The sequence below is a fragment of the Mobula hypostoma genome, chromosome 2 (assembly GCF_963921235.1).
Source record: "Mobula hypostoma chromosome 2, sMobHyp1.1, whole genome shotgun sequence".
Taxonomy (NCBI): Eukaryota; Metazoa; Chordata; class Chondrichthyes; order Myliobatiformes; family Myliobatidae; genus Mobula; species Mobula hypostoma.
In genome coordinates, this window is record NC_086098.1 from 121,280,509 (window position 1) to 121,298,760 (window position 18,252).

Here is an 18,252-nt window from a genome sequence, read left to right on the forward strand (position 1 = left end):
ACAGTTTTCAAATAGAGGGGGATAAAGGAAGGTTGTGTTATAACTGTTGGGTTCACGAATTAATAACAGCAATGAGAGTGAATTTGTGAAAAATATGACTGAAAGAAGAAACAGAATGTCAATCAAAGGGAGTGGACAATAAATATCTGAAAACAGCTAAGGAAATTAAAGCATAGATTTATGGGCAAATTTCTGATAAATGACAGAACATGGCAGTAATACCAAGGGATTAAAATTATCCAATTATTATCTAGAATACAATCAGGAGACATAGAATTGTTATAGTCAGCATGTAGCAAACTCAACAAGAGAGGAAGCAGCTCTAGTATTTGAACTGAATATGTGCACAGACTAACTACCTGAAAAATTCCCTCATCTCTGCTTCGAATCCCTTATTTTCAAAAGTGCGACCCTCCAGCTCTATATTCTCCTTCAATGGAAAACATTTTCTCCACATCCACCAGGATCTTCTTTGTTCAACCAAGTCACTCTTGCCCTTCAAAACACCATTAAGCTGCTTTCAATGCATTAACATAAATAAGGAATCAAATAATTGACTCTGGAATTCAGATCCCTCTGAAGGTGGGCAGTTGGAAGGAATATCAGTGAAAGAGGACTTTTGTTGTAGTATAACAGTAATTAGATTATAAATTTTATTTAGTAGAAAAACAAAGTATGGGAAATACAGAAAGTTGGGCAGTATCCGTGAAGAGGGAAGTAACATTAACAGCATTAATAAAGACTTAAAAATCAGGACTATGCCATTTGGCCCTTGAACCTACTGTACCAAATCAGTCAGATTTATTGTTATATGTTTAAATACATGTATGTACAGGTGTATGAAAAACTTATTTGCAGCAGTATCATGGGCATATAGCATGAAATACACAACACTCCCAAGAAAAAAAAACGTTTGAATTGCTGTATCAGACTCTGATGCATTGAGACAGGATACTTCATAGATACATGTGTAGGTTGGCTCACCTGAGGACTGGGAGAAATTCAGAGTTCAGCAGAGGAGGACAAAGGGCTTAATTAGGAAGGGGAAAAAAGATTATGAGAGAAAACTGGCAGGGAATATAAAAACTGACTGTAAAAGCTTTTATAGATATGTAAAAAGGAAAAGACTGGTAAAGACAAATGTAGGTCCCCTACAGACAGAAACAGGTGAATTGATTATGGGGAGCAAGGACATGGCAGACCAATTGAATAATTACTTTGGTTCTGTCTTCACTAAGGAGGACATAAATAATCTTCCAGAAATGGTAGGGGACAAAGGGTCTAGTGAGATGGAGGAACTGAGCGAAATACATGTTAGTAGGGAAGTGGTGTTAGGTAAATTGAAAGGATTAAAGGCAGATAAATCCCCAGGGCCAGATGGTCTGCATCCCAGAGTGCTTAAGGAAGTAGCCCAAGAAATAGTAGATGCATTAGTGATAATTTTTCAAAACTCGTTAGATTCTGGACTAGTTCCTAAGGATTGGAGGGTGGCTAATGTAACCCCACTTTTTAAAAAGGGAGGGAGAGAGAAACCAGTGGGGAAACTGGTGGAGTCAGTTATCAAAGATGTGATAACAGCACATTTGGAAAGCGGTGAAATCATCGGACAAAGTCAGCATGGATTTGTGAAAGGAAAATCATGTCTGACGAATCTCATATAATTTTTTGAGGATGTAACTAGTAGAGTGGATAGGGGAGAACCAGTGGATGTGGTATATTTGGATTTTCAAAAGGCTTTTGACAAGGTCCCACACAGGAGATTAGTGTGCAAACTTAAAGCACATGGTATTGGGGGTAAGGTATTGATATGGATAGGGAATTGGTTAGCAGACAGGAAGCAAAGAGTGGGAATAAATGGGACCTTTTCAGAATGGCAGGCGGTGACTAGTGGGGTACTGCAAGGCTCAGTGCTGGGACCCCAGTTGTTTACAATATATATTAATGACTTTGGATGAGGGAATTAAATGCAGCATCTCCAAGTTTGCGGATGACACGAAGCTGGGCGGCAGTGTTAGCTGTGAGGAGGATGCTAAGAGGATGTAGGGTGACTTGGATAGGTTGGGTGAGTGGGCAAATTCATGGCAGATGCAATTTAATGTGGATAAATGTGAAGTTATCCACTTTGGTGGCAAAAATAGGAAGACAGATTATTATCTGAATGGTGGCCGATTAGGAAAAGGGGAGGTGCAACGAGACCTGGGTGTCATTATACACCAGTCATTGAAAGTGGGCATGCAGGTACAGCAGGTGGTGAAAAAGGTGAATGGTATGCTGGCATTTATAGCGAGAGGATTCAAGTACAGGAGCAGGGAGGTACTACTGCAGTTGTACAAGGCCTTGGTGAGACCACACCTGGAGTATTGTGTGCAGTTTTGGTCCCCTAATCTGAGGAAAGACATCCTTGCCATAGAGGGAGTACAAAGAAGGTTCACCAGATTGATTCCTGGGATGGCAGGACTTTCATATGAAGAAAGACTGGATGAACTAGGCTTGTACTTGTTGGAATTTAGAAGATTGAGGGGGGATCTGATTGAAACGTATAGAATCCTAAAGGGATTGGACAGGCTAGATGCAGGAAGATTGTTCCCGATGTTGGGGAAGTCCAGAATGAGAGGTCACAGTTTGAGGATAAGGGGGAAGCCTTTTAGGACTGAGATTAGGAAAAACTTCTTCACACAGAGAGTAGTGAATCTGTGGAATTCTCTGCCACAGGAAACAGTTGAGGCCAGTTCATTGGCTATATTTAAGAGGGAGTTAGATATGGCCCTTGTGGCTACAGGGATCAGGGGGTATGGAGGGAAGGCTGGTGCAGGGTTCTGGGTTGGATGATCAGCCATGATCATAATAAATAGCGGTGCAGGCTCGAAGGGCCAAATGGCCTACTCCTGCACCTATTTTCTATGTTTCTATGTTAGAATGATTGATGACATGCTGAACTTTCTTTGCCTTTTAAAAAGTAAAGATGCTGACATACCTTACTTGTGATTGCACCTCTGTGCTGCGTCTAGGAGAGGTCATCACTGTGTTAACACACCACTCAAGTCAGAGTTGCTCACACTCTCCATTGCCAATTCAGCAATGCAGATAGGCACACATTTTCCCACTTTTCCCTTCCTGAAGTCAATAATCAGTTCTTTAGTTTTACTAAAACTAAGCAAGAAGTTGTTGTTATTGTGGCACCTTTTAACTAGGTGCCCTATCTTGCTCCCGTACCCTGAATCATCACCACCTGTGATTTGTCCAGAAACTGTGGTGTCTTCAGCAAATTTGTATATGGCATTGGATCTCTGCTTAGTTATGCAGTCATGTCTGTATAGGGGTAGAGCAGGGAGCTAAGCACACAGTCTTGATGTGCATATGTGTTAATGGTCAGCTTGGAGGCGATGTTGTCACCAATATTGTCACAGACTGATTAAGTCTGCCAATGAGGAAGTCGAGGATCCAGTTGTAGTGGGAGGTACAAGGCTTGATGATAAATTTGGATGGGTTGATTTTATGTGGAATGCCAAACTGTAGTCAATGCCATATGTGTTCCATTTATCTAGATTTTCCAAAGTAGAGTAAAGAACCAGAGAAAGTAGATCTTTTATGACCTATTGTGGCGGTATCAAAGCAGATACAGGTTATCTCTTGAGACCATTCAACAAGATCGGGGTTAATCTTCTACCTCCACTATTTTACAGTCCTAGTACATTATCCCTTAATTGACTGAAATCTATCAGTCTCTGATTAGAATATAACCAATGACTGATAATTCCCCTCTCGGTAAAGGATTCCAAGTAAAAACATAAGTTAAAAACAATCAGTAGGTGTTTGAGAAACAGAGTTGACATTTCATAAATGAAACTCTTTATCAAACCAGTTTTATTTATTCTCAGTTAAGTGAGTTTTTATCTGCTATTTTTATTTTTGGTTATCCAACACAATTTCTACCCAATCTATTGTAAATGTTTTGTAGTTTTATGACAAAAACTATTTGAAAGTAAAGTTTGTCATATGCTCAAGTATATGTATGCACATTTGCTTTTAGCAACATCACAGGTATGTATGTATCACATACGATATTCACAAGAAAAACAAGTAATATAAAGCCAAACAAATCCGTGTCTGCTCTCAGAGCATTCTTATCTGACCCACTTTCCCACTAAATTCACTGAAAACCCTATCTCTCACATGCCCATTATCTCCCTTCTGATTCTCCAACCACTCACTTGCACCAAGTGTAGCTTTACTATAGCACATCTTTAGACTCTGGGAAGAAGCTGGAGCCTATGGGAGCATGGTAACAAGGAGAACATGCAAACCACATAGACAGTACCCAAGGGCAAGATCAAATCCTGGTCACTGAAACTTTGTGGCAGTAGCGTTATCTACTGTGCCCATCCCCAGTTCGTTTTAGTGAAAGTTCGGTAAGCCTGCAGGTTAATATGTATGTGTTAACCTCACTGGCCATCAACACTGGTGCACCCCACTGCTCTACTCTCTCTACACCCGTGACTATGTGTCTTGGCACAGCTCAAATGTCACCTATAAATTCATTGACAATACAATTTTGTTGGCAGAATTTCAGATCGTAATTAGAGGGCATACAGGAGCAAAATATATCAGCTGATTGAGTGGTGTAGTAGCAACAGCCTTGGACTCAATGTCAGTAAAAACAAAGAGTTGTCTGTGGACATCAGAAAGGATAAAACAAGGGAACACACCAGTCCTCTCAGAAGGATCAAAAGTGGAAAGAGTGAGCAATTTCAAGTTCCTGGATGTCAATATCTAAGGCTGTATCCTGGACTCAACATATCAATGCAGCTAGAAAGAAGGCACGACAGTGGCTAAATTTCATTAGGATACCCATGTACCCATTTACCTCATGCAACTTTGTCAACTAAACAATATTGTTCTGTATGTAATGCCCTGTTCACATCTTTACTGTTACGCTGTAGGTATTTCATTTAGCAGCTCTGTAAGAGCTGCTGTTCTGCTTTCAGCCTGTTTGGGTTATTGTTGAAGATACGGAATGATGTGGAATGTGTACCATCCAATTAGTGGGAGGTTTTCTTGGTGAAGAACAATAAGGTTAGGCTCGGGGGTTTTGTTCGAGAGGAGATGAAGAGAGAAAGCGCTAGGGAGAATCAGTCATAGCATACCATTTGGTGGGAGACCCGTTTATTCAAGGTGGATTGTGAGTGACATTTGGAAGGTGATGCGTGCTTTCACGTTGACCGAGAGCCCAGTGTGTGAATGACAGAGAAGTTCAAGATGAGCTCCAACTTGTGCATATTTGATTGTTTAATTAGAATTAGCTCTTTTCTTTTTGTTATTCTTTACTAACCCTGCAGTTAAGATTCATAAATATAATTCCCTTAATCGTGTGCAGTGTACTGTCGGTTGTTTCGTGGCATTAATTTGTAACAGGTCAGCAAATGTCACAGCACCCACACAAACTGAGGTTGGTGGTGGGATCGAGTGCACCTCAATCTCACAAGTTTGGTGGGGCCAGAGCTTGTCTTCCCTAGACTTGCACAGCCAAGGAAACCAAGGTGGTTTCGTGTATTTATATTAGCATCCTCATTATTATACTGCAGTTAATTTACTTATTCCTCTGTTCCTACAACTTGTCTGGTATTCCTGATCAAATTGTAGGGCTGGAAGTAAACTCGGAAGTCATCTTTTCTTGGAGCAAGCTGATGCCAAATCTGCAGGGCAAATGTCAATGGCACTAGCAGGTTACTCTCTGTCAAATTAAAAAAAAACTCCTGAACTGTTGCTACTTTAAGCTTCAGACATTGGTTTGTGTTTCAGTGTTTTTTTAAATATGACAGTTGCATGAAAATATGTGGAACACAACACCTGCAAGGTAGCTGGGTCCTTTATTCCTTGTTGTCTATTTCACAGAAGTGTAAAATGAACACCAAAAAGCTATCTAAGGGCCAATACAATGGCATGATACCATAGAACTTTCAATAAATACTCTTAAGTATTTATTATGTGTTTCTTTATGTGGCTGCATTATGTCCTGGTATGGGAACACTAATGCATTTGACTGGAAAATCCTACAAAATGTAGTGGATTTTGACCAGTATATCATGGTAAAGCCCTCTCAACCACTGAGCACATCTACATGAAACATTGCCATAGAAAAGCAATATCCAACATCAAAGATCCTCACTTCACCACCCAGGCTGTGCTGTTTTCTCACTGCTGCAATCAGGTAGATGATACAACTGCCTCAGGACCCATTCCATCAGGTTTAATAACAGTTACTACCCTTCGACTATCAGGCTCTTGAACAAAGGGGAATAACTACACTCATTCTATTTCTAGTGATCCCACAACCAATGGTCTCACTTTAAGGTCTTTTTATCTTGTTATTTCAGGCATTTATTATTTATTGCTATTTATCTATATTTGCATTTGTACAGTTTGTTGCTCATTTACCAAGTTTACAGTTGCTGTCCTATAGATTTGCTAATATGCCCACAGAAAAAAAGAAACTCAGGGTCTGATATTTGAATTTTCTCCCTGTAATATCGAGGCTCAAACACTTTTAGTGTATTAATACTGGTCTTTTGAGCATTCCTCTGCTAAATCTTTAGAATATGCCTTTTAGGGCTATTCTTCCCAGTCCCATTTCCACTTCAAAGTTCTTTTTGATTAACACAGTACATTTTATATATACAGATGAAATGCTCATATCTTCCTTAGTTCTCTTGTAAGTTACTTTGTCTAGTACTGATCGTTAGTATGTTTTCCCTTTGTTCACTGACTTCATTTTTAGAGGTTGTTATAGACAATTTGTTAGATGTACTTCACTCTCACCTCACTTCTGGACTTTGGCTCATTTGTTTATGTTTTGACGAAAACTGTTAAGATCTGGAATTTTTGGTGAAACCTGAACTGGGCCCTAGAGTAGGTACACAGCTGCTATGGGATGCGTGGTTATGTAACTCTTAACGATCACACCAGAAGGGACGAATGGCTTAATACTTATGTTTTCTTTGTGGTTTGGATTTGTTCGTGCGTTTTGCGAAATCCCCAATTCTTTCTTATATTTTTAATGAGATAGTAATTTGAGCTTATCTTATTCACAGGGATTTAATTAATTGTACGAGGAGTGGAAGATGGCAGCCTTCACGTGGCCCACTCTGTTAAGTGAGAAATCACGACTAATGCCATCTGTGGGGAGACGAGACATAAATTCTTCATTCCCTCATCTGCACAATTCAACTGGCGTTTGGGGACACAAGTCTGAAAGCTTGTTCCAAGTTTCTGAAATAGCTGACGTAACCTGCGCAGTTTGTGTAATTTCAGGGGCCATGTCTAGTATTGTTGACGGCATCATTAAATTTTAATACCAGGTGAATAAAACTTTTATTATAGATATAAACTACTTTCATGTGCCTGTCCGACTACCCTTAAATTTTGAGAGTGTACGGGTGAACCCCAAGTAAAATTTTGGTGGAAGTCTCGCACTTTGCAGTACCTCGGCGCCAGTTTCCAGGAAGAACGCACAAACAGCTCAGAATGGAGGTTGAACAACTGCGAGTCGACAAGATGGCGGGCGGGCGGGAGCAGGCTGCAGTCGGAGGCAGGATCTCGCGCAGTTGCGGCGCGGAAAGACCCACTTGCCGTGCGATTGGCTGGTGTCCACGGGGTCTGGCCAATGGAGCAGCGGCGTGGGGGCAGGTGGGCGGAGCGAGCCGAGCTAGAGTAGTCTAGCTGCAGCCGCCGAAGGAGCAGAGCGGGACCACGAGAGGCAGAGAACGTACGCACAACCACCATGGCCGAGGAAGGAAAGTTATTCATCGGCGGCCTCAACTTTGAGACGGACGAGCAGGCGCTGGAGGAGGTGTTCTGCAAGTACGGGCAGATCTCCGAGGTGCGTGTTATCAAGGACAGGGACACCCAGACGTCCCGCGGCTTTGGCTTCATCACCTTCGAGAACCCGGGTGATGCCCACGATGCAATGCAGGCGATGAACGGCAAGTCTCTGGACGGTCGCCAGATCCGGGTGGACCACGCTGAGAAGAAGTCGGGAGGCGGCGGTGGCTACGGCGGCGGAGGACGAAGTTATGGCCGCGGGCGAGGTGGCGGATTCGGCGCCCGGCAGTATGACACGAGGGACTACCGCGGTGATGGCTACTCCCGAGGCCGAGGCAGCTACAGTTATGGAGGCCGCAGCTCCTACCAGTGACTTGCGTGTGTGTACCCGGCCTGAAACCGAGGCCCACTTCTCTCCCCACCCCCACCCTATACTTAACACCCTACTGAGGGAGGAGGAGCGGGGAGGCGGCAGGTTCCTGTCCATGAGTCCCGTCCCGCCATTACAGGACTGCCTCTGTTGGTGCCAAACGCCTCTCCCCTCTTGTGCTCCACTCGCTTTCCTGCTCCACCCCTCCTTTGTTCGTCGCGAAGTTTTATAGCTTAAAAGTTCACCCAGTTTGTAACTTAAAAGACATTTTTTTACTTTGAATTAACGCGGAGGAAGTTGTGGCGGGCGGTAGATGTGCGTAGTGACCCAGCGCCTCTGTAGCGTTGAAGCAGTCTGGTCTCTCCTAATGGTGAAAATGTGTCGTTTGAGAAGCAAAATCCCGCTTTCCGAAGCCTGGGTACTTTATTTCCTTAAGACAAATTATTTTCGTGGAAAGCTGAACACGCGTTCTGTACGAAATTCTTTGCAAAAGTGACATATTAAAAATGGAAATGAATTTTTGTCTGCAAAATGCTTTTGTTCAGGTCGTGGGGAGCGGAGCGTTGGTCGGTGTATCAGGTGAGTGCTCGGTCGGTCGGCCGGAGCGGCCCTGCGGGATCTCGTGGTGCGACACGTGGAGTAGTGGCGGGCCGAGGCCTGAGCCTAGCGGCCCGTCACTCCGGTGGGGGTGGGGGGCGGGTTGTCGAACGGGTGGCACTGCGGCGGGGCTGCAGCACTGCATGCCCACGTGTTGAGCAAATGGTTCCCTGGCCCGCCCCCGCTCCGGCTCCCGGCGGTAGTCCCACCGGCGTGCGGGTCGCCATCGCCCATCGTGCTCCACCGACTCCTGGTGTGGAGGGAGGGAGGAGCCAGAGCGGGCCTGCGTGGCCGCCTCGCCTCGCCATGTTATACCTGGAATCGAGTGCGCTCGTTTATCAGCTGCGTTGGAGTTCGCTCGCCATGTTTCCAGAAGCCTTTTTACATTCGGTGTTTACCTTTCGAGCAATTCATTAAAATGATGGCTTGCGGAAACTGTACTTTTAACATTGCGGCATTCTAGGTTTTGGTGTTCACCTAATTTTAGTTAAAGCTCTTTTTCACATATTGCTAATGTAGGTCCCAGGGTTAATTCTGCATGAGGTGGGAGCTACTATATTTTATCATTTTCACTGCCAAATTATAAAAATCTAATTTAAGAGGCAACTGCACGGAGGAACGGACAGGAGAGATTCCTGCCATTCACATCTGAGAGATAGCTATTTTGTCAAATGTGACAATTTTTATAGCCTTTTTTTTTTGGAATGTTAGACACTTTTGCTGGATTTAAAATGCAATTACGTTTAAATAGGCAATGTAATGAAAAGCCAATAATAGCCATTGAATTTTCATTTTTGTATCCACTTAAAGCAGCCCCAACAAATGCTAATAAATTTGAATGTAACTTTTTATATTCCCTACTCTCAAATAATTAACGCCTCCAACCAATTTTCAGACATTCACATTTTGACATAAAATTGAAAGTCCAATCGTCGTAATTCAAGGCTTTTTGCATTCATGGTCTTGATCCAAGGCCCAAATCCTCATACTGGTTATTGCCTGCTGACTTTGCCTAAATCCCATTGCCTTTCTGGCATTGGTGACCTCAAGGGACATAAAGCCAATGCAATGTGTACTGGTGATATTTGGTACAAATCTCAAGACAAGTGCAGCATGGTATCTACATGAACCTCGGTTAGCCTTTATCCACAATGGGATAATTGATAGGGCCATTGGAATAAAGGACAAGCTAGCAAAGTGGATTCAAAATTGCCATGGGATTAAGCAGAATGGTGAAATAGCACAAAAAATGCTGAGGAACTCAACAGGTAAGGCAGCATCAATGGAGAGGAATAGTTCATATTCTGGGTGGAGACCCTTTATAATAGAACATAGCTGACTGTGGAGGACAGCACTGGGGCATGAGGTGAGTGGTGGGTCCAAAATGGGATTGAAGAATATAGCAGAAGTTAGAAAAAAAATGGTAGCCACTGGAATCTTACCCAATCTTTATCAGGTCTCAGTAGTTGAGTGCTGTCTCGCGTGGTAGGACTGGCACTGAGTAGTGATGAAGAAGGGGAATGTCTGGAGGCAGATCATGGGGAGGAATGAATGGGAAAGCGGGGGGTGGGTGGGTGAGGTGCTTAATGGTAGGAACCTGTTGCATATGGCAGGACTTAGGGATTTGTGATTAAAGTGAACCCTATCCCTGTTATGGCAGGATGAGTGAGGGCAGATGTGTGGAAAGTACCGGAGATATGGGCAAGGACAACATTGGAAGGGGAAGACCATTCTTTCAAAATGTCATGACATCAATCTTCAGGAATGGAAAGCCTCATCCCAAGATGCAGCAGCAGATGAAGAGAGAACTTTTAGAGTGGTGGGAAGAGATACTGTCAAATTGGTTTGATAGTAGCCATCTTCAGTAGGAGGATTTGATGGTGGAATTGATCTTGATACAGAGGGCAAGTAGATTTTTGGGAGCAGGACATGCAGAACATGGATTTGGAGAAGGTGCAAACTGGCAGATGGAATTTATAGGAAGCTGTGGAATCATGCACTTTAGTAGGATTGAAGGCCTAGACTGTTTTCTAAATGCAAAGGGGCTTGGGAGTCTCTGCACAGGCAAATAGAATGTTAACATTGATTTTTGAGAGAAAAGTAATATTAAAGGAAGCATGATGCCTGAAAGGGCGTAGGTCGTCTTATGAACGATTCTAGGAATTAAAGGCTTAATGTATGAGGAGAATTTGAGGCTCCAGTTCTGTGCTGGAGTTTTGAAGAATGGGGGAATTTCATTGAAACCTATCGTATATTGAAAGGCTTAGCTTGAGTGGACGTGGAGAGGATTTTTCCTTTGGTGGGGGTAGTGGGGCCAGATGGCATAGCCTCAATAGTTGTTGAATTACACAATTTCATTGCCACAGATGGCTGTGGTTTACCAAGTCATTAGGGTACATTTAAAGTGGAGGTTGATAGGTAAATTGATTAGTAAGGTTATCGAAGATTACATGGAGAAGGCAGGATAATGGGATTGGGGGGGTAATAAATTAGCCAGGATGAAATGGCAGAGCAAAATTCAATTGGAATCTGAGCTGAATGGTCTGATTCTGGTCTTGTGGGATAGAAATGTAACAACTTCTCAGCAAGGGAAATCTAATGGGTAACAGAAATAACAATTTCACTCATTTGCAGCCAGTTGCAGTAATTGTAAGTTTTTAAGATCCCACCATAGACATCCAGGATCAAGTAATTTAGACAGGTAAAGCTTGCATGCTCACAAGTTCCGTGGGTGAATGTCTGAAATTTGATTTCCACAGGTCAGATCAGATTCATGACTGAGGTTTATTGTCTGATATATATGGCACAAAACTTTTTGTAGCAGCAGTAGTGTGCGAAGACATGAATTCAAAAAGAGTTCAAAATTTTATCAAAGTACATGTGTCACAGAGACAGCCCTGAGATTTGTTTTCTTGCAGGCATACTGAGTAGGTCCAAGAAACAGAATCAATTAAAGACTCCACCCAACAGGCTGGACAAATCTAATGTACAAAAGACATGGTAACATAGTTGCTTGCATGATGCTTTACACTACAGGTGACACAACTTCAATTCCCACCACTGCCTGAGGAGTTTTGTCCTCCCCGTGACTCTGTGGGTTTCCTCTGGGTGCTCCAGTTTACTCCCACAGTCCAAAGACCTGGTTGGTAGGTGGGCAATGTGGCTCAAAGGGCATATTCTGTGTTGTATTTCAATAAATATAAGTAATACATAAATACAGGAGATGGTCCATAGGTTGTGGAAACAGTTCAGTGATGGAGCAAGTGAAGCACTGGTTCGAGAGCTTGATGGTTGAGAGAACTGTCCCTTAACCTGGTGATGTGGGTCTTAATGCTCTTATACCACTTTCTTGTTGACGTCAGAAGAGAGCATAGCCTGGGTGGTGAGTGTCAATATACTTTCCACAGGAACCCTCTCAGTTGTATTGTGCAGAGGATTATAACTGGTTCCATCACCACCTGGTATAGAGGGGCCACTGCACAAGATTGGCAAAAGCTTCAGTGAGTTTGTAAGCTCAGGGCATGCCCTCTTCTCATTGCTACCATCAAGGATGAGGTTCAGGAGCCTGAAGAACTACCTCCCTTCTCCCATCAGATTTCTGAATGGATAATGAACCCATGTACTACCTCACTCTTGCAATGTACTGCTGCTGGAAAGCAACAAATTCCCCTAACTCTGACCCTTTGTAAACTGGCCTTTTAAAATTGCTTAACAAATGCCTTGTGGAAATATTCTTTCTTTTGACCCTGCTTGATACTTCCCCAAAGAACTCAACCAAACTGATTTCCTTTTCATAAATTGTTCTGATTGCATTCAGTTTATCTGAGTTAACTAGTAAATTTGTAGACTGCAGCATCTTCCCCACAAAAGATGTTAAGCTATCTGGCAATAGTTCTGCTTTTTGATCTCCCTTCTTGAACAAAAGCTTCACATCTGCAGTTTTGCACTGATATCCTCCCAGAGCTCTGCAGGATTTGAAGAGGAAAAAAATCAGCAAATAGCTTGTGCAGCCACTTGAACCTCTGAGACTGACCATAGATGGTTTGACTATTTGAGTAATTAGTTATTATATTATTTCTATTGTGACAGAGTTCACCTTGATCTAATTAAGAGGGATGACCATTTAAAGAATGTAAGGATACCAGCACACTCTTATAACCTGCTTATTTCCCTTTTGGCAGTGTTTACCAACATTCCCAATGTTGTGCTCTTAGTGCTAATCTTCAATATCGCTTCCAAGATCCTTCTGCCATACTGCTTTCAGATTGTTACACGATTCACCCACAGAGTGCTTGAACATTTTATAAAACTGATGCTTTATGAACTTCCTGTGGTAATGTAAAGTGTTCAGTTAAAAAATTACTTTGTGGGCCACCGTTCTTTAATATGCTACTAATGCAATGTCTTATTTGTAAATACTTCCAAAAATTCCCTTTATATACAAAGTTATATTTTCTCTGCAAATCCACATATGACATAAAAATCCTGTTCTCATAGAGATCACCTACTGTATTTACACCTGCAATAAATCTGAGGCTATGCCAATGTCAAAATTGTGTTATTCAAATTCAGTATCTCAGTTTAATTTCAGATGGGTGTCAGTTGGAATGAAGTATCTAGGGGTCAAACTCAGTCAGAATTTGGATGAAATAATCACTCATTATTGAGTAGGGTAAGAAATAATCTGGATAAGTGGGGGGCACTGAGACTGTCACTCTGTGGTAAAGTCAATGTAGTTAAAATGGTCATAGCTCCTCAGTTTAACTATCTTTCTATGATGCTTCCTTTAAATATATCAGATTTTATCTACAAGCAATACAAAAAAATTATCAGTGATTTTCTATGGGATAAGAAGAAGCCCAGAATTAAAATGAGTAGGATGTGTATGTCTAGGGACATGGGTAGCTCAGTGTACCAGATGTCAGGGCATATAAATTATCCTTTGAAATGACCAAATTAGCTAAACATTGGGACAGGGCTGATGTTGATTTAGATTGGGTAATTATAGAATGGAGCCTGGCTGCACCACATTCTTCCCTTAACATCCTCTCACAACATGTGGAAAACAAGACTAATCTAAATCCTATACTATTTCACTCAAGGAGTGTGTGGAGTACAATTCATAAAGCCTGTAGAATGTCACATTTAAACCAGTTATACTCCTTGCTCTGGAATAACCCTGAGATATGCATTGGGAAAAGAATGGTGTACTGGAAAGAATGGAAGATTTGGCCAATCTTGAAGCTAATATCTGGTAAATCCTCTGGCATAAAAGAATTGATTATAGAGGTTGTGGGTTCAAATCAGTTTGGTCTTTCAGATTCTGTGAAGGTCTCAGTGGATTAGAAAACCACAATTATTATGCTCCAGTCCATAAAAAGGAGACAGATCAGGAAGCTGGTCCAGTTAGCTGAACAAGTGTCGCTGAAAGATTGCTGGCATGTATTATTAAGGCCGAAGTAGTAGGGTGTTTGTAATTAAGCAAAGTCAGCATGGTTTCATGAAAGGGGGATTGTTTAAAAAAAATTAGATCTTCTTTGAGAATGCAATAAGCAACATGAATAATGGGGAACCAGTCAAGAAAATGCCATCTTACTGTTTTCAGTAAGATTGTACAGCAAAGGAAATAATTAGCATGAATAAAGGTTTGGCTAACAAAGAAAAAGTCAAGATAAATGGCTGGGTTGCTGTAATTTATGAGTGTCAACACTGGGCCACATATCATTATAATCTACGTTACTACCTAGATGAAGAGACTATATTTATTCAAATTCATAAATTTATTGATGGGATAGGATGAATGTGAGGGAGATGCAGAATAAAAAGTCTGGGATATGTTCATTGGCTAAGCTTGTCAGAGTACAGTGTCAATTCCACTTGCCTGCATTAATTCCATATCAGTCCATATCCTTCTATGCTCACTTTGAAAGGGAGAATATAACTACAGCTGTGAAGATCCCTGCTGCACCCGGTGACCCTGTGATCTCTGTTTCAGAGGCTGATGTTAGACTGTCTTTAAAGAGGGTGAACCCTCGCAAGGTGGAAAGTCCTGATGGAATACCTCATACGGCTCTGAAACTTGTGCCAACCAACTGGCAGGAGTATTCAAGGACATTTTCAACCTCTCACTACTCTGGATGCAAGTTCTCACTCGCTTCAGAAAGGCAACAATTGTACCAGTGCCTAAGAAGAAGAATGTGGGCTGACTTAATGACTATTGCCCAGTAGCACTCACATTGACAATGATAGAACATTGAGTATATTAGAAACTGCTGATCTCCTGGGATTTTAGAACATAGAATAGTACAGGACAGTACAGGCCCTTCAGCCCACAATGTTATGCCGACCCTCAAACCCTGCCCCCATATAACCCCCCCCCACCGTAAATTCCTCCATATACCTGTCTAGCAGTCTCTTAAACTTCACTAGTGTATCTGCCTCCACCACTGACTCAGGCAGTGCATTCCATGCACCAACCACTCTCTGAGTAAAACACCTTCCTCTAATATCCCCCTTGAACTTCCCACCCCTTACCTTAAAGCCATGTCCTCTTGTATTGAGCAGTGGTGCCCTGGGGAAGAGACACTAGCTTATCCACTCTATCTATTTCTCTTATTATCTTGTATACCTCTATCATGTCTCCTCTCATCCTCCTTCTCTCCAAAGAGTAAAGCCCTAGCTCCCTTAATGTTCTCTTCTATATTTCTATTAAGTTAATTTCTGATCATAATGCGTACTCTCTAAAGCAGGCAGCATCCTGGTAAATCTCCTCTGTACCCTTTCCAATGCTTCCAGAACTGGACACAGTACTCCAAGTGTGGCATAACCAGAGTTTTATAGAGCTGCATCATTATCTTGCGACCAAGATAGTGGCAAATGAAATATCATGTTGGAAAATGCATGGTCATGCACTTTGGTAGTAGAAATAAATGTGCGGACTATTTTCTAAATGGGGAGAAAATCCAGGAATCTGAGATGCGGATGCTGAGATGCTTGGGAGTCCTTGTGCGTAACTCGCAGGTTGAGTCAGTGATGAAGAAGGCAAATGCAATGTTAGCATTCATTTCAAGAGGTCTAGAATACAAGAGCAGGGATGTGATGCTGAGACTGGTGAGGCCTCACCTTGAGTATTGTGAACAGTTTTAGGCCCCTCTTCTTAAAAAAAGATGTGTTGGCATTGGAGAGGGTCCGGAGGAGGTTCACAAGGATGATTCCATCTGAGGAATTTTTGATGGCTTTGGGTCTTTACTCACCGGAATTCAGAAGGATGAGTAGGGATCTCATTGAAACCTTTTGTATGTTGAAAAGCCTGGACAGTAGATGTGGAAAGGATATTTCCCATGGTGGAAGAGTCTAGGAGAAGGAAGCACAGCCTCAGGATAGAGGGGCACCCTTTCAAAACTGAGATGTGGAGAAATTTCTTTAGCCAAAAGGTAGTGAATTTGTTGAATTTGATGCCGCATTGCAGTTGTGGAGGCCAGGTTGTAGGATGTATTTAAGGCAGAGATCAATAGGTTCTTGATTAGACATGGTATCAAAAGTTATGGGGAGAAGGCCAGGAGCTGGGGTTGAGGAGGAGATTTTTAAAAAATGATCAGCCATGATTGAATGGCAGAGCAGACTCAATGGGCCAAATGGCCTAATTCTGCTCCTATGTCTTATGTTCCAGTTAGGTCATTTGACCCACTGAGTCTACTCCACCATTTCTATGGCATTGGGGACTGCATAGAGTACTCTAATGAATGTTTCATAACGTTATACCATAATCACCCTATGTTTATATTCTATGTGTCAGCTAAAGGAGGCAAATATTCCGTATGCCTTCATAACCTACTTAACTATTAGTGCTGCTGCCTTCAGGAATATTTGTATTTCTAATTGTTACAGTATTGTGTTTACACCTGCCTTATTAGTCTTCCCTAAATAATTTGCCTCATATTTTTCAGAATTTAATTCTATCTGCCATGCCTCTGGCCCATCTTACCATTCTATCACTATCATTCTGTAGTCTAAGACTACCTTCCTTGCTATCATTACCACCAATCTTCATGTCATCTGCAAGCATACTAATCATACTTACATACTATCAGCACAGTAGTGGAACTACTGTCTCGCAGTTCCAGTCGTCTGGGTCCATATGGGTTTCCTCTAAGTAATCTGTTTTTGTCCAACTTTCTCAAAAATGTGAGGGTTGGTATTAATTGGCCACTGTAAATCACCACAAATGTGTAGCAGCTGATGGGATCTGGGAGGAATTGATTGCAGAATAGGAACATAGTTTAAATAAACTTAGGCATTAGACAAAACATAGAAAATAAAATGGGATTATTGAAAATGTTTATTTGATGGTCGGCATGAACTCGAGTTGTTATAAAGCTAGAGGTTAAAGTCAGATATGGAATAAAATGTGCATAAATGCACAAATACCAGCATGTATTTACAATGTAAACAGCATAATAAAAAGTGGTTTAAAGAGTATACAGTGCAGTGCTTTCTTTTTTGTTCTCTTCTTTCTCCTGGACATAGAGAAGTCCTGCATTGATGGTAGACCACTGTAGTTCTCTTATGTTGTGAGAGGATGCTGCAGTTGTACAGGGCCCTGGTGAGACCCCACCTGGAGTATTGTGTGCAGTTTTGGTCTCCAAATTTGAGGAAGGACATTCTAGCTATTGAGGGAGTGCAGCGTAGCTTCACTGGGTTAATTCCCGGGATGGCAGGAATGTCATATGTCGAAAGATTGGAGCGACTGGGCTTGTATACACCAGAATTTAGAAGGATGAGAGGGGATCTGATTGAAACATATAAGATTATTAAGGGATTGGATATGCTAGAGGCAGGAAATATGTTCCCGATGTTGGGGGAGTCCAGAACCAGACGCCACAATTTGAGAGTAAGGGGTAGACCATTTAGAATGGAGTTGAGGAAAAACTTTTTCACACAGAGGGTTGTGGATCTGTGGAATGCTCAGCCTCAGAAGGCAGTGGAGGCTAATTCTCTGGATTCTTTCAAGAAAGAGTTAAATAGAGCTCTTAAAGATAGCGGAGTCAAGGGATATGGGGAGAAGGCAGGAACGGGGTACTGATAGTCGATGATCAGCCATGATCACAGTGAATGGCAGTGCTGGCTCGAAGGGCCGAATGGCCTACTCCTGTACCTATTGTCTATATGTAAAACCAGGCAAAAGTGGTTGACGTGAGGATGCTGTTTATGACGGTAGTGTAAGGATGGTTTGGGGAACATAGAACTTTACCGACTGTCACAAGAAGTATATCTCTTAATGAACCTTTTTGTTAATGAAGGACATATGGTTCTCCTACATCAGACATAGGAACCTGAATGTTGAAATGATGCTAACTGTAGGGTTGTTGATCAGAAGTAAGTGGAGAGGAGACACGTCTTCTATACTGAAGGGTTGTTGATCAGGAAGCTGGAAGATCACTGTTAATTACAAATGGTAATAGAGCAAC

At 42.1% G+C, this 18,252-nt stretch overlaps 1 protein-coding gene across 1 annotated transcript; it reads left to right on the forward strand.

The window, feature by feature from the left end:
• Nucleotides 1–7,715: 7,715 nt before the first annotated feature.
• LOC134359355 (cold-inducible RNA-binding protein B-like) lies at nt 7,716–8,262 on the forward strand. Its single transcript, XM_063072485.1, has one exon. The coding sequence runs from the start codon at nt 7,778–7,780 to the stop codon at nt 8,189–8,191; it is 414 nt and encodes a 137-aa protein (XP_062928555.1). The 5' UTR covers nt 7,716–7,777; the 3' UTR covers nt 8,192–8,262.
• The last annotated feature ends 9,990 nt before the right edge of the window (nt 8,263–18,252 follow it).

Coding starts and splice junctions, on each gene's coding strand:
- LOC134359355 (XM_063072485.1), top strand. CDS start 7,778: ATGGCCGAGGAAGGAAAGTTATTCATCGGCGGCCTCAACTTTGAGACG.